Source organism: Lepidochelys kempii, chromosome 5 (genome assembly GCF_965140285.1).
Source record: "Lepidochelys kempii isolate rLepKem1 chromosome 5, rLepKem1.hap1, whole genome shotgun sequence".
Taxonomy (NCBI): Eukaryota; Metazoa; Chordata; order Testudines; family Cheloniidae; genus Lepidochelys; species Lepidochelys kempii.
This window is the reverse complement of record NC_136384.1, coordinates 43413255-43431151: the sequence shown is the minus strand read 5'-3', so window position 1 is coordinate 43431151 and position 17897 is coordinate 43413255. Positions and strand designations below refer to the sequence as shown.

The 17897-nt window shown below is 40.0% G+C and overlaps 1 protein-coding gene across 4 annotated transcripts in view; it reads right to left on the bottom strand.

Annotated features, from left to right (window-relative positions):
- Positions 1-17897, bottom strand: part of MAST4 (microtubule associated serine/threonine kinase family member 4) — a 452725-nt gene that overhangs the window by 28466 nt on the left and 406362 nt on the right. For all 4 annotated transcript variants that reach the window (XM_073344102.2, XM_073344105.1, XM_073344103.1 and 1 more), the window contains 3 exons: positions 7686-7894; positions 2030-2168; positions 713-845 (listed from right to left, as the gene is read on the bottom strand). In XM_073344102.2, the coding sequence (XP_073200203.2) occupies positions 713-845; positions 2030-2168; positions 7686-7894 (481 nt within the window). The remainder of the gene's footprint in view (positions 1-712; positions 846-2029; positions 2169-7685; positions 7895-17897) is intronic.

Below are 17897 nucleotides of genomic sequence, written 5' to 3'. Positions count from 1 at the left end.
TAGTTATTGTGCTTAAATTTTCCCAATAATTCTCATGATGTAGCAAAATCTTACAAAAAACATGGAGAATTTTAAACTTTCTTTTCAGCATGTTTTACACTGTTCAGCTTGCAACACAGTTAATATTTTTAGAAGAATGACCTACATTAAGTGGTTGTATTGTATGCGAAAAATGCATTTTGTGAAAAATACAGTTTTAAAAGATTGTTTTTTATACACAAGAGTCAATTAAAACAATAGTTTTATTTAATCTAAACATATCTTCATTTTTACTTGAAAGTTGTGATGGTTTTACCTTAAGTAACTTTTACAGTGAACAGATTGTGGGCAAATGGTAATGAGGCATGCTTAAAGGGAAATGGGCCATAGCTAGGATTTTAGCACCCTTGATTGTACAATGCATCATGAGTTCTGCAAATACTCTGCTGAGACTCCTGAATTCCCTATAAAAACAGTTTTCCATTTGTCTCTCTCATGATCTCACTTGCACACAATTAGATCGTTCATCTTACTAATAGACCATAATGTGGGGGTGGGGAGGAAGGGGAGCATGGAACAATCTGCAGTGCACCAGTAAAGGTAACTCTCACACATACATCTGAAATACCAATGCAGAAATAATAATGGCTTATATAATATTATGGTATATCCCATTGGTAAATATGGCTTTATTTAATCTCTCAGTATAGAAATGAAAAAAAGCATCTCTTACCTGCTTGTCAAGGAACTCTCTAGCATCCTTCTCAATGTGACCCTCATAAAGATTTGTAGTCATGCTCATTAGCCCCACCTTAGAAAGCCCAAAATCTGTAAGCTTTATATGTCCCATGGATGTTACCAATAAACTGCAGATCAGAATGACACTCAATTACTATAACAAACTGAAATTGTACTAGTTTGTTTATTATAGTCACAGGATAATGCTTTAACAGCACTACACAACTGTTTAAAAAAACCATTTAGGAAACTACTGGGCTAGACACAGAGGCATCCTGGAAGTTACCAAATGCATGATACATATGTTGTTGTTATTGAATTTAAACAAACCATAATCTATATCTGCTTGAACACCTAATAGTTAAAGGATCTTAAAAGGATCCACATAAAGGCTACAAAAAATATGGCACAGCGTAGTTAGCACAAGAAGAAATGGCAAGCATTCTGGAAGACGTACAAATAGATTGTAACTTTAAAAGGAGAAACAAAGAGTAGTCCGGTGGCACCTTAAAGACTAACAGATTTATTTAGTCTTTAATATGCTGTCGGACTCCTCGTTGTTTTTGTGGATACAGACTAACAGGGCTACCCCTCCGATACTTTAAAAGGAAAAAGAGGCATTAGTTTTTTCTACCTCTAATTAACTGTGCCATTCATTTAAATAGGGGAGAAGATGGGGAAAAAAAGGAAATTGATGGATATTAAGTTGGCAGACAACAGATATCCAGTACCAGGTGGGTATTTTGACTCAGACTCATTTGGGATTCAAATGTGTTTAGAAACAAGTGACAATGAAAACTAGTGGAAGATATGTCAGGTTCTGTCTTTATTTCAGCAACCTGCTGTAATGCAGTTTACATTTATAGAAGACATGAAATATTGTAACCCCAAATACTGCAGAAATGTGACAGAGGGGAAAGATTTCCCATTTAACACTGACCTTATAAGAATTTGTATGTACAATTTTTTTTTCATATTCAGCATTAAATAGGGTACAAAGTATATGTAGAGAGAGCTTGCTCTTATTGGCCAGACTTTATTATCCTTCATTTCAGCCTCAAGAAAAAAAATGTATTTCTCTCATGCTAGTCTTACAGCCTCTCGTTGCCTAAAGGATTGTAAAAATCAACACATCATCTATAATTATGGCTAAACCACCCAACTCATATTATGAATCTATTATCTGAGAATTCTGAATGCATGGAATAATATTCATAACCAAACATCCATTTTCTGCAGAGCAAAATTACACCTTTCATATCTGACTAATTTTCAGACAAAGTTCTTTTGTGGTTATATTCTATACACTTACTTGTCTGGCTTCAAATCCCTGTGCACAATTCCATAATTATGCAGATATTCCAAGGCTAGCACAGTCTCAGCAAAATACATCCTTGCCATATCCACAGGTAAAGGACCCATATTCTTCATTAAAGTAGCACAATCTCCACCTGAAAATATAATAAAATGGTCTAGCTGGTATCATATTTTGAGGTGCACAGACATAACTAAAAGAAAAGGAGGACTTGTGGCACCTTAGAGACTAACAAATTTATTTGAGCATAAGCTTTCGTGAGCTACAGCTCACTTCATCGGATGCATCTAAGCCATGCTCCATATGCAGGCATACGTGGACCTCCATATATTTACCAATTGTACAACGGGGATTCTGAATGTTCACTATTTGAATACTGTCTTTTAGGTTTATTTTACAAAATATTTTCATACAAGCAATTTTTTTTTGAGAGGGAGAGGAAGGAGAAACTTGTGCTGAAACAGCATAAGAACATAAGAATGGCCATACTGGGTCAGACCAAAGGTCCATCCAGCCCAGTATCATGTCTACCGACAATGGCCAATGCCAGGTGCCCCAGCGGGAGTGAACCTAACAGGGAATGATCAAGTGATGTCTCTCCTGCCATCCATCTCCACCCTCTAACAAACAGAGGCTAGGGTCATTCCTTACCCATCCTGGCTAATAGCCATTAATGGACTTAATCTCCATGAATTTATCTAGTTCTCTTTTAAACCCTGTTATAGTCCTCCTCAGGCAAGGAGTTCCACAGGTTGACTGTGCACTGAGTGAAGAAGAACTTCCTTTTATTTGTTTTAAACCTGCTACCCATTAATTTCATTTGGTGGCCCCTAGTTCTTATATTATGGGAACAAGTAAATAACTTTTCCTTATTCACTTTCTCCACACCAATCATGCTTTTATATACCTCTATCATATCCTCCCTTAGTCTCCTCTTTTCCAAGCTGAAAAGTCCTAGCCTCTTTAATCTCTCCTCATATGGGACCTGTTCCAAACCCCAATCATTTTAATTGCTCTTTTCTGAACCTTTCCTAATGCCAGTAATCTTTTTCGGGATGAGGGGACCACATCTGTACGCAGTATTCAAGATGTTGGGGTACCATGGATTTATATAAGGGCAATAATATATTCTCTGTCTTATTCTCTATCCCTTTTTTAATGATTCCTAACATCCTGTTTGCTTTTTTGACTGCCGCTGCACACTGCGTGGACGTCTTCAGAGAACTATCCACGATGTCTCCAAGATCTTTCTCCTGATTAGTTGTCTCTAAATTAGCCCCCATCATATTGTGTGTATAGTTGGGGTACTTTTTTCCAATGTGCATTACTTTACATTTATCCAAATTTAATTTCATTTGCCATTTTGTTGCCCAATCACTTAGTTTTGTGAGATCTTTTTGAAGTTCTTCACAGTCTGCTTTGGTCTTAACTATCTTGAGCAGTTTAGTTATCATCTGCAAACTTTGCCACCTCACTGTTTACCCCTTTCTCCAGATCATTTATGAATAAGTTGAAGACGATTGGTCCAAGGACTGACCCTTGGGGAACACCACTAGTTACCCTTCTCCGTTCTGAAAATTTACCATTTACTCCTACCCTTTGTTCCCTGTCTTTTAACCAGTTCTCAATCCATGAAAGGATCTTTCTTCTTATCCCATGACAACTTAATTTATGTAAGAGCCTAAGTACACTATGTCCACTGGATCCCCCTTGTCCACATGTTTGTTGACCCCCCTCAAAGAACTCTAATAGATTAGTAAGACATGATCTTCCTTGACAGAAACCATGTTGACTTTTGCGCAACAATTTATGTTCTTCGATGTGGCTGACAATGTTATTCTTTACTATTGTTTCAACTAATTTGCCCGGTACTGACGTTAGACTTACCGGTCTGTAATTGCCAGGATCACCTCTAGAGCCCTTCTTAAATATTGGCGTTACATTAGCTATCTTCCAGTCACTGGGTACAGTAGCTGATTTATAGGACAGGTTACAAACCATAGTTAATAATTCCTCACTTTCACATTTGAGTTCTTTCAGAACTCTTGGGGTGAATGCCATCTGGTCCCGGTGACTTGTTACTATTAAGTTTCTCAATTAATTCCAAAACCTCCTCTAGTGACACTTCAATCTGTGACAATTCCTCAGATTTGTCACCTACAAAAGATGGCTCAGGTTTGGGAATCTCCCTAACATCCTCAGCCGTGAAGATTGAAGCAAAGATTCATTTAGTTTCTCTGTGATGACTTTATCGTCTTTAAGTGCTCTTTTTGTATCTTGATTGTCCAGGGGTCCCACTGGTTGTTTAGCAGGCTTCCTGCTTCTGATGTACTTAAAAAACATTTTGTTATTACCTTTTGAGTTTTTGGCTAGCTGTTCTTCAAACTCCTTTTTGGCTTTTCTTATTACATTTTTACATTTAATTTGGCAGTGTTTATGCTCCTTTCTATTTACCTCACTAGGATTTGACTTCCACTTTTTAAAAGATGCCTTTTACCTCTCACTGTTTCTTTTACATGGTTGTTAAGCACGGTGGCTCTTTTTTAGTTCTTTTACTGTGTTTTTTAATTTGGGGTATACATTTAAGTTGAGCCTCTATTATGGTGTCTTTGAAAAGTGTCCATGCAGCTTGCAGGGATTTCACTCTCGTCACTTTTAATTTCTGTTTAACTAACCTCATTTTTGCATAGTTCCCCTTTCTGAAATTAAATGCCACAGTGTTGGGCTGTTGAGATGTTCTTCCCACCACAGGAATGTTAATTATTTTTATATTATGGTCAGTATTTCCAAGCAGTCCTGTTATAGTTACCTCTTGGACCAGATCCTGTGCTCCACTCAGGACTAGATCGAGAGTTGCCTCTCGCCTTGTGGGTTCCTGTACCAGCTGCTCCAAGAAGCAGTCATTTAAAGTGTCGAGAAATTTTGTCTTTGCATTTCGTCCTGAGGTGACATGTACCCAGTCAATATGGGGATAATTGAAATCCCCCACTATTATTGAGTTTTTAATTTTGATAGGCTCTCTAATCTCCCTTAGCATTTAATCGTCACAATCATGTCCTAATCAGGTGGTCAATAATAGATCCCTACTGTTATATTCCTATTAGAGCACAGAATTACTATCCATAGAGATTCTATGGTACATGTGGATTCATTTAAAATTTTTATTTCATTTGCTTCTACATTTTATTTCACATATAGTGCCATTCCCCAAACCGCACAACCTGTTCTGTCCTTCCGATATATTTTGTACCCCGGAATGATTGTGTCCCATTGATTGTCCACACTTCACCAGGTTTCTGTGATGCCTGTTATATCCATATCCTCCTTTAACATGAGGCACTCTAGTTTACCCATCTTATTATTTAGACTTCTAGCATTTGTGTACAAGCACTTTAAAAACTTGTCACTGTTTATTTGTCTGCCCTTTTCTGATGTGTCAGATTCTTTATGTGACTGTTTCTCGTCCGATCTAGCCCATACTTTATCCTCTTCCATCCTCTCCTCCTGACTAAAACCTAGAGAATCTCTATCAATAGACTCTCCTCTACGAGAAGTCTCTCTCTGATCCACATGCGCCTCTGCAGCAATCGGCTTTCCCCCATCTCTTAGTTTAAAAACTCTGCATCCTTTTTAATGTTAAGTGCCAGCAGTCTGGATCCACTTTGCTTTAGATGGACCCCATCCTTCCTGTATAGGCTCCCCCTATCCCAAAAGTTTCCCCAGTTCCTAATAAATCTAACCCCCTCCTCTCTACACCATCGTCTCATCCATGCATTGAGACTCTGAAGCTATGCCTGCCTACCTGGCCCTGTGCGTGGAACTGGAAGCATTTCTGAGAATGCCACCATAGAGGTCCTGGATTTCAGTCTCTTTCCTAGCAGCCTAAATTTGGCCTCCAGGACGTCTCTCCTACCCTTCCCTATGTCATTGGTACCTACGTGTACCACGACCACCGGCTCCTCCCCAGCACTACACATAAGTCTATCTAGATGCCTCGAGAGATCCACAACCTTCGCACCAGGCAGGCAAGTCACCATGCAGTACTCCCGGTCATCACAAACCCGGCTATCTATGTTTCTAATGATCGAATCTCCCATTACTAACACCTGCCTTTTCTTAGTGACTGGAGTTCCCTCCCCCGGAGAGGTAATCTCAGTGCAAGAGGATACCCCATCATCATCTGGAAGGAGGATCCCAACTATGGGAAGGTTTCCCTCTGTTCCCGTTGACTGCTCTCCTTCTCTGGGCTTTTCATCCTCCTTAACAGTGCAGGGGCTGTCTGATCGGAGGTGGGAAAAATCTACAGTATCCCAGAAAGCCTCATCAACATACCTCTCTGCCTCCTTTAGCTCCTCCAGTTCCACCACCCTGGCCTCCAAAGCGCATACACGGTCTCTGAGGGCCAGGAGCTCCTTGCACCAAATGCACACAAACGAGCTTTGCAAACAGGGACCGCTAGCAGGGAGTTTCGAGAGGGGGTTTGGAAGGGGAGTGGAAAGGGGGCGTGGTACACTTGCCAGTCTTTAAAACCTTTAAACTAAACTATAAGCAAAACTTCTTGATTTAAACAAAAATCCTATCATTAACCTAGGTAGCTGTAGGAGAAAATACAGGCAAAAGCCTAGCAGCAGAGTGGGGGCTATCCTGTTTATTGCACTCAGTGTAGCATGTATGATTGCCTGCCCTGTGGCCGAGTGGCGTACGTGTGCATTTGGTGCAAGGATAAAGATATCCTAGACCCTGAATGAGATTCAGGTGTTTTCAAAAAGAATTTTTTTATTTTTTTTTACTATATTTTTATTCACTACCTTAAATATCATCATCAAGACTTAGGCTTGGCCTACACTACTATGTCACTCAAAGGTGTGGAAAATCCACGTAGTTATACTGACCTAACCCCCAGCATAGACGGCGCTGGGTCAACAGGAGGGCTTCTCCTGGGAACATAGCTTCTGCCTTTCAGGAAGGTGAAGTACCTACACCGACAGGAGAAACTCTCTACTATCTACCTACCTAAGATATTTATATGGACCCATCAACATAGAATCTGCATGCCTCTTACTCTTTAATGTATTTATTCACAATACCCCTGTAAGGTAGAGAAGTAGTGTTATACTCATTTTACAGATGGGGAATTGACACCCAGAATGACCAACCAAGATCACACAGGATCTTTCTCTCCTCCACGACCCAGGCTAACAATCTAACCACTGGACCTTCTTTCTCTCAATGTCAGGGTCCCCTTGAAGGTGTCTCTTTGGTGTTTCAAGCTTATTACTGTAAATTGTTTTCAGATACACTATCATTTTCACAGTGGTGAAAATTTCAAAAGCAGAAGATAACTTCTTAACTTTATTTTCACATGAATTTCCAGTGTTACAGGACACTTATGATTATAAATTATAACAAACTCATTCATTGAGCATTACTTCTCTTTAGAGCTGCAAGATAAGCAGTTTACAGGCAATCACCAAAAGATAATGATTGGGAATGAAGCCATCTCATTGGTGGATTTAGATCCTACGTGTACATAGCTACTGTACAGAGAACACACAGGCGAGCTTTTGTAATGTAAATACAGTGTGGGTTGATTTTCCTTTTTTGATGCTAAAATACACTGTTCTTCCCACTGTAAAGAGAACAAATACTTTACCTTCCACATACTCCATGACCATACATAAATGGCGTCTAGTTTCAAAGGAGCAGTACATGCTGACGACAAATGGATTTTCTGCAAATGTCAGGATATCACGCTCAACAAAGGCCTGCTGAATCTGGTTTCGGAGGATGAGATTCTGTTTGTTAATTTTCTTCATGGCAAATCTCTGTCTGGTTTCTTTATGTCGCACAAAATAAACGGCACTGAAACAGCCCAAACAACAGGAGAAAAAAGGGATTGGTGATGAGATTTATTTATATTTATATATAGTACAAAACAAAGATGGCAGTGACTAGTCTTTCAAATCTGAGCTCCCGAATACTGTTTTGTTTCGTGACCAAGATGCAGCCTCAATTGACACATCAACCTCACACAATTAAAAAACCTAAATAAAGCCTGCAAATGGTCTCAGCTCAAATGGATTCTGGGCATTTCCACCTGCAAAGGATTTATAGAGAAAAAACAGCTATGGCCAACATTATAAATCATTCTGACAAGTGCCTATTCTGCAAGTGTGTGTCATAATTATGATTCAGCCTCCATTTCAGGGAATTTTCAAATAAGTCATGGACTTCTCATGAGGTTTCATATGTGAAATGCCTGGAAGGGCAAAAGCTGCTCAGTGGGGTGGCTCTTGCTTTGCTAGTTGCCAAGTGCCTCATCTGTTACCATCACCCTGTCCCTGACATCAGCATTTACCACTACCAAGGGCAGATCAGCAGTGGCTGATTCCATCAAAATGGATCACTGTGTTAGCTTCCCTATTAATGTGGGATTAAGTCTTGCCCTAGATATGTAGAAATTCCATTGGGGCCACACTGACTGGGCTTCCTGTCATCTGGGATTTGGGGGTGAAAGCAAAGCAGAGTGAAAGCAAAGCAGCATCTGAGCAGCCCTGGTTGCTTCCAGGATTTGGTGAAAGAGATCACTCATTCCATGATCCCTGCACTGGAGCATGGACACAGGATGTAAATTACTACATTTCCTAAAAATCCCTGGAGGCAAATCCTGAAAAATCTTTATATTGCATTACCTCTATTTTGTCATATTTATTGCTTAGGGCATTTTTAGTATGTAATTATCATAGCAGTTTGGGTGTGTGGAAAGGAAAGGATGAGACAGAGAAAGCAGAGAAAAAGGGAGAAGTTGATTATGTCGTTTCTAATTCAATTTGTGCCCCCCAGAGGCCCACTTATATCTCCATATAATTATTTAAATAAAAAAGGCAGCTCAGAATTTACTTTTTGTCTCACTATTTTTGATAAAGAGTACTCTAACCCCACACTAGAGTAATTTATAAACCCTTCTGAACAGCCAAAGTTGTTTTTCATTTCTTTTGTGGCGTGATATTCCTGGTGAGTGTTTTCTCTGATTGAAAAGGTTGTCATTAATCTTTTCCATTGTCTCTGAAAGTACAGTTCCCAACCAAGGGTAGGGCAGCTGAAAGACATTACATCATAATGTTTAGGTAGAAAACACCTTGGGCAGGGAGTGAAGTGAGTCAAGCCCCACCCTTTGTGCCTTTTACAAAGATCTGCTCCTGTTTCATGCCCCTCCCAAGGTGGAATAAAAAACTGAGTTAGTTACGCAACTTCACAGATCAGTTCTCCTCCCTGTTGGCTTCTTACTTTTCTTCCTCCATCTCTTCCCACCCCTCCCTGAAATGGATTTTCCTCTCTGCCCCCACCCTCCCTTTCACTGAGTTTCTAACACCCTTCTTTTCTCATTTTCTGTCCTCCCTCTCCCTTCTCTTTGTCCCCATTTCCTGTCAAGCTCAGCCTCTGTCTACCGATTTTGTCCCTTTGTCCTCCTCTCTTTTTCCTATTTCAACCCTCTTATTCTGGTTACCTTCCTGACATCTTACGTGCGGGGAAAGTGACCCCTTCACCTGCCTGAAACCTTGATCTTCCAAGGAATTCTTATGTCAATACACAGTCTCATTGAACTCTGCAGGACTCTGTGCAGGAACTCCCATTTCAGGATTGGGGCCAATGAAGCACTGCTGATGGACTCCAAAAGCTGCCCTTCAGCCAGGCCTGGCAAGTTGAGCTCTTAAGGATGCAGTAATAGGTATTAATTGGAGGCTATTAAAATTGAGCCTTAATACAAATGCTTCCTTCTGCACAATCTATGGAGCTGTGCAGCTAGTAATTTAAATTTAAAGACAACATCACAGGAACTAGTAAGATAAAATGTATCTGACCTGCCAAACAAATTATCATCATGATTAATATCAGAACCTTTATCTAATTAATGTTACACTTCCTTATGCCACCACCTCAGCCTTTAACGTCACAGGTAGGCACCCATATATGCTTCCATGTAAACAGGGCTCAGCAGTCCACATTTCTTCAGAAAATATTTCTCAACTTCAAGCAGTATCAGACTCAACAGGGAGCGGGAGCAGGAGACAGCACAATTATATAAACACATGCATGCATTGTTTATATTGTGCAGCGTTTTACATTCCCATGTGTCTGACAAAGAATACACACTCATGGCACCATTCACTATTCAATTCCGGGGGATCTCACACTGCCATATTCACTCAAGCAACCAGAAACTGAGTATTCTGAGTTTCATGCAGGTGCCACAGGAGGACAACTCAACTTGCAGCATTTTTTGACTCCTTGTCCTTTTGTTTGTATTTGCATGTGAAGCAATGCCCTGTGTCAATATGGATGGAGACATGGGTAAACACAGGTTTTTGAAAGTGTCTAGTGGAATTCTCTCTCCATATTTGTGCTTGCTGAAATGAAGAAAGTGGCTCAAGATACACTCATATTGTAGATTTCCTTTCTTCCGCTGAATTCATGGTAGTTATGCTACTTTTCTCTCCCCACAACCTGTCAATATCCTGAGCATACCTGAAACAACTCTATACCACAGTTATTGAAATCAAAGCGCCGAATCCTGAAGTGCCCTCAACTCCCACTGAGTTAAAAGTTGGTAGTTAAATGTGCTGAATGGTCACTGAAATGGTTGTTGAATAGCAAGACTCTCCAAAGTAGAAGAGTTAAATGAAAAGGTACAAAAATTGTTGCAGTTTCAAAAAATGGGGGAAAATTTAGTAATGTGAATTGCCATCTATATACATCACCAAGAACGCAGGTGCTTGTCTTTTAGGCCAGCTGCTTTCCAAGTCTTTGTATATGTTGCACTCCGAATGGAAGGGAAGGCTAGGAGGAATATACAGTCACAGAGACACTTGACTGAGAAGCTGAACTTATCACAACTTCATTGAAATAAGACTGAAAAAAAATTACAGAAACTTCTCCTGCTGCATCTTAACATTCCTAGGCAGGCCTCTTTTCTGTACCATGCTCTTTTGTACTCTGATCTGCCCCGAACCCACGGAACTGGGCTTCTATGACTGTACCATAGCTTACCAAATAAAGGGTGAAGTCCCACATTATACTGAAGGGCCCAGTCATCTTCCCACATCCTCTACACCCCCGCATCTCACTCCCTCTTTTTTCTTCCCAGGTCTGATTTTCCTGCCTTTCTCCGTTTCCTTACTTTTAATAATGACACAGCGGTGCTGCTTGATAGGAGCCACAATGAACAGCTCACCCTACTGGTCCAGTTTACAACTATACCTTGATTTTAGAGATTTCTTCTAGGATTGGAGGGTAACGATAAGCCATATAAATTAATTAATAGTAGCAAAAATTAATATAAATTAATAGTAGCCAATATAAATTAATTAATATAAATTAATTAATAGTAGCCATATAAATTAATTAATAGTAGCAAAAATATGGTCTCATGACATCAGCGGAGATGTTATTGCTATAGATGGGAAAACCTGGAGCATACTACAGATTATTCCTCAACTGTTCAGTGAGACACATTTCAAAGTCACGATTTCTACCTTCCTTGAATGCAAGTGGTAGCTTATTTCTGTCTTGGATAGATGCTTCTGATCAACAGGCTATTACTTGAAATGTACAGCACTGCAGCTGAAACAATATTGTCCCCCCATGTATTGGCTGAAGCATCAAAGTGCAAAATGAACAGCTGATCAAACTTGGGATACGTCATCACACAGGAGGGGACTGATGAAGAGGAAGCAGATAACAAAACAGGCCTTCAGCCTCTTAGTGGATATCTGTCCAGCTGACTTTGATAAGACAATTGGCTTTCTCTTCCAGCTCTTTCCTTGTTTTTTATTATTTTTAGCAGGTCCCAAGAGTTTAGTAACATGAGAACAGCCCCTAATTAACCCACGATAGCATCCTACAAAATCCCTTCGCTTTTGTAATTCATGGACTATTTTTGTCTTCTTTTGCTTCCAATTTTGCATGCTGACCATATTTAAAGGGTCAGCCCAATGCACTTCACTTGATATTAATCTTCCCAGCTATCAGATTTCTTTTAGAGAGACTATATTTACAGGTTTTAATTTTACTTCACAGCTAAACAATTGCTTTAGCACTTTTCCATATGTTGGTCAAAACCCTTGCTATAGACCATGATAACATGTAAAATGGGATGCATATTTAATCCCAAAGGCCCATCAAACACTCCTCTGTATAACATTGGAAAGCTGCCAGCGCAATAGTCAACGCTGAAGGGAATACAAGCTCACTCAGAGTCCACATGGTGTTACAAGAGATTCTGGGCATCCTCACTCATAAATCCCTGGTGATAAGCTTTATTTGCAACAAGTCAGCAAGCGATTCATTTCTACCACAAGTAGAAACTAGTAAACTATTATTTCTAGCACTCTGGAAGCTCTGGCCCATTACTTACCAGGACTTTTACCTGGCCGCATTCACTGCTTGCAAACCAAAATTTTCCTTGGTGCCCAGACACTCAGTAAGTGGGCACAATCGCACAGAGTAAATACTTTTTCATCCAGACTACATTTAGGAGACTCATTGGGGCACCTGTTTCTTACATTGCACTTGTTTTTACGTCATTTAAGCAGCATTCAACTAGAATTTCGTCTCAAACAGATGGACAATCCAGAGTTCCAGGTTCTGAATGGCATTATTCTAATCCTCTAGTTTCTGGAACTGTGGATTTGGGTTTTTTACCTTCCTTTCTATCTACTTTCTTGGCATGGCTGCTGGAGTTTGCTTCCATGGTCTGTCTCACTGTGATGATTAGCATTTATATTTAGTGACAAAGTTTTGCACTGGTATCCTATATTTTATTGATCTTACATTTAATTACAATAAACAAAGTTTACTCCTCCAAAAAAGTCTCATCACTGACATACGGATCTTTCGAATATTGCCTCCTTTCAGCTCTAATATTAATTACTTCAATAATCCTGTCATTATTGCCTGAAAACATTGGCTCTGATTTGGCTGGGCTAGATGCAGAGGATAATACACTCCTACAGACAAAGGAGGTTTAAAAATAAAATTTCAAAAGGTTTACCTAATCAAATGCAGATGTTAATTGTGGAAGACTTTTCCTGCACAAGGTAGCCTCAAAATCTGCCACAGGAGAAAGAGCATTTGGGTTTCTCTTAAATAACTACCGTGCTTCAGTCCTGGTTTAAAGCCCTTATTACAACTTCCACAATTGCATTAGAGCCATTTTGTAACCTGGGGTAGATTTGGTGCTTGAGGCTAAAGAAGCTGCATTAGTCTCTTTGACCCGGTTCCCTAATTTATCAAAGAACCCTGGACTCCTTAGGGAATAATCAGATACCTTGCTGTATTTGCAGTTTAAAAGAGACAGTGTCTATCTTTCAAGTGCTAGCAGCTTTATTTTCAAGTAGTTTCCTGAGAAGAGATTTGTGAATTCTGCATCACCCTAGAATTGAGGCTTTGTTGTCTATGATGTAGGGAAAACATCCAGGCAACTGTGATTTATGGTTTGTCAATGTAATATGCATATAGGTGATAGTGAAATATCCCTACTTCTGATCTTAAATTATCTGCCAGCTAGCTGATGCCCAAACACTAAGTGATCAACTACCCATCTCATAAAACCCAATAATTTTGCTTTCCTCCTACTACTAGTTGCAGGTGTTTGACTACTTCATGTAGATTTTCATTCTGAAGCTGAAAAAAGCATCTCTCAATATCTAAGGGCAGGTCTACACTACTGCTTAAGTTGATCTAACTTACATCACTCAGGGGTGTGAAAAAGACACCCCATCAAGCAACGCAAGTTACAGCAACCTAAGCACTGTCCACACTGACGCTATATCGGCAGGAGATGCTCTCTTGCTGACATAGCTTCTGCCTCTCTCAGAGGTGGAGTAATTATGCCGATGGGATAAAGCTCTCCCTTCGGCATAGAGCATCTTCACCAGATGCACTACAGCAGCACAGCTGAGCCAGTGCAGCACTTCTAGTGTAGACCTGCCCTAAGAGTATCTCCTCCCACTTCTAATACTGTTCGTAAAAGTCCATGTAAAACAATGATACTACTGCCCAGCTTGTTTATAAAATGAACAATCTCAGTGAAAGTTCCACTTTGTTGCATTCCGAATAAAAAAAGAGGGCTGGGAGTAATTGAAACACTCACTTGAGAAATTATTTTCCAGCCCTTTGAACACACCCTACAGTCAGCAGTGATTGAAAATGGGACTTTCAGCATCAAAAGCATCTGCCTCTACTACTTGAGCTAACTCCGTAGCTGGTAGCTTTAGAAGGATCTTATTCTCCTCTATGTACCATCCACTGGAGAGAAGCAAGACACTTATCCAGGGTGTTACTCCCCTTATTATGGGACATGTATCTGAAGGGCACAAGAGTTCAAATTCCCAGATAGGCCACCATGCACAGGCCCTCAATGGGGACTGAACCTAGGGCCTTCAACATCAAAAATACGAGCATCTACCATTTGATTGACAGAAATTACTGGATTTGCTAGTAGCAGTATTAGGCCTTTTTACTCTAAATGGATCAGATGCTAATGGGGAACGAGACACACTAGGCCAGTATGTCATGTGTACCCAACCCAAATATTCAATTCATCACCCCTTTTTCAACTGATGTAATTGGCACCAGATCATTGCGTAAAGCAGGCACTATTACGCAAAACTAAAACAACTGCCTAACAAATCCAAATGGGGAGTTCACATGCCCAATAAAACTAACTGTAAGATGTAATTGATTGAGCTTGTTTATGCAGCCATGCTGACGGCAGCTGCAGCACGATGACCAAAGAGTTCCTATATGTTACCATTTGAAATTTTAAAATTTGGAGAAAATCTGCTTGAACAGTAATGAAAATTAAAAATGTGGGGAGCATTAAAGGAATACCTTTTGGCTGGTGAGAGAGTCTAAGACAGACAGCTTGTGAAACCATTAATGATTTGGCCTGCATCCTACATGTTTACTGATTCACAGCTTGTTTAACTTCTTGTATATTCCCAACCATTCCCAAAAGCCCGATGTACCTCATTACTATACAGTCATTTAATTACACTACAAATGAGTTTATTCAACCAATTACAAAGCAGAATACTGCTAAGATATTTACTCAAACTTTCAAAAAAAACCAATGGTTCAAATTTAAACTCATGAAGTTTAACATATCTGACAAATCTCTGCTACAACGTGCCAAGACCAACAATTACACTGTCAAATTGTCAAAGCCTTTAACTTCACTGTGAAGGCAGGAACATCCATAGCAAAACCAATCAAACAAAGACACTGCACTCAGTAACATTTTCTTCTCATTTGGTTCAGGAAGAATCCTTTCACTACATCCTTGAAAGAAATGAAATATTACAACAACATAATCAAGTATTAGCAAGCCACATCACAAAATACACCTAGTGACATATTCCTGAGAATAAATCAGTGAAGCACAGGCAGAATTCACACACATTTAGATTACTTCAGAGAGTTAATGAAGTGGAAAAACACTGGAAGAGAAAAAAAAAACCCGTGTAGCATAACAATAACTTTAATTTCAGCTGTTTATACTTGTAAATAAACTGTAATAAATTCCTATGAAGAAGTTTATTGCTTTGTATCAACAGATGCAGACATTATTGCTTAATTATATTCCATTTCTTAGACAGGATAAGAGGAATTCAGGGTACTAATGATACGTTACCCTTTAAACATACTGATAATAAATGTACAGTAAATCAACCAATCACATGCTGCCAAGTCAATTAAACACACTAAATGCCTGAAAAATGTCAATGCAAATTAATCTACCTCCTACCTTGTAAAGCGGAGTGGAAATCTAACCAGAAAGGTGCTTATGAGTTCCTCTTCCAAGACATGAATGCTTTACAGATATGGCAGAGTGAGTACACCTGGGCCCAGAGTTGCTGCTTGAACCCTTCCTTACAGTGCGGGGTTTGTATATCCCACTACCAATACTCCATTCTACATTGGTTCTCACAACACCACATACAACAGAACAGAACACAATACTCATTTCTCCTCACTTGCTATGAAAGTTTGTGATGTGTGGGGTCCTATTATATGCAGCTTGAGAACATATCGACAGCCACTGTTTATTCATGAAAACATCTGTGAATCCCAAAGGTTTCACACATTTTAGCCTGAATTCATTTGAAACCACAAGTTATTGGGCTTGCTTCAAATTACTGGGTGAAATTCAGCCTGTGTTATGCAGGAGACAAGACTAGATGATCATAAATGTCCATTTTGGCTTTACAGTTCTATGAAACTTGGTCTGCTCTGGGCTAGAGGTGACTCTCTGCACTATGTTGCTCTATGACTGGCTGAGGCTCTTAGAGTGTAAGGAGGACGAGGCATAGACAGACCTGCCTAGCCTTTGCCCTTTGGGTGGGGGCTCAGGGTTCCTGGCCCCATCTCTCTTTTCCTCTCCCCACCAGGAATTCCTCCAAGGTTGGGTGGGTACAATGGCTAAGATTCTCTTTTGTTCTTCACCGGCTGGCCAAGTCAGTGCCTTCCCTATCCCTTTCTGAGCAGCTGTCAGGGGAAGGAGAGAGAGACGTATGCACTGGTGAAGCAGCGGTGGCAGCAGCTGCTACCTACCTAGAAGAGGACCTTTTCCTTTTCGAAGTACTGAGGCAATTGCAAGAATTGAATATGTGGTGATGAGGTGCCTAGGGGAAAATCATTGAGGGGATGATTTGTGTGAGGTTGAGAAATGAGAGCTGTGTTTGGATTTTTATGTAATTTTAATGAAAATTATGCTACATTTTCTTCAAGCTTTTTGCTGAGCCACATAAGCAAGTCTGGGCACAGACAATAGCCCTTGCATGCACTGTAGTGACTGACCATCACTGGCATGAAGGGTGAATTAGCTGCAGCCCGAAATACTCCTACTCCCTGGGTCAACGGGTCACAACAAAGAAATAACTAACTGTGACCAGAGAGGTGCATTAGCTATGACCTTAAGCCTCTGGCCATTAAAAGTGAGCATGAGATAGGAAGGTGGACTGTAGCTGCTTTCTCTTTTACATTCAGGAATTCTACAGCGAGTGCTCAGTCGTATAATGCAGCTGCCCCATTTGGGCTGAGAGCAGGAAGGGCTAGAATCAGCATGAGGAGCTCAGGACCAGGAAACAGCTCCTCATCCCACAGCAGAGCCAACTTTTTTTGGTAGTGGATTCCTCAACCACCCTGGGGTTGACCCAAATTGTTTTTTCAGCCTCTCTTAGCACAGCAGTTTGGATCTATGGACTTGCCTTAATCCTTTCGTGAACAGAGGGGGAGCCCAAAAAAACCACAGGGCACAGCATGCAATGTCTGATCTTAATCAGAGCCTGCAATCTCTATGTGATGCATTTCCAAATGAAAGATGAGTGGTCTCCATTTTTATCCAGGCAAGCAAGGCCCTTGAACTGACAAATTGCCACTGGAGCTCTCGGTAGGACATCATTCAGGCATCTTTGGTTTAAAGAGACTGGTATAAGCGTATTTTCAATTGGGAAAAAATATGTTATGTATTCACTTAAAACAGTGACTATGTTTTCTTCAACTTATGTTTTTAGGGCAAGAACACTATTTTACAGTGTACTCCTTACGAATCAATTACACTCCTTTCCAAAATTTGAAAAAAATTCTGCTTTCAATATTAAGTTTAGACTTTTTAAATTTTCTTCAAAACTCCATTTTAACATTTCATCTTTAGCTTCATGTGGCATTTAGTTCTACAGGTTCACAAGCATCTTTTTTGGTGAGAATATATGTTATCTTAATTCACAACACTGAAGTATGCTGGCTATACTGGATTTTGTTACTGACTAGCACCAGTTTGCAGAAGGCTCAGTTGTTTCTTGTA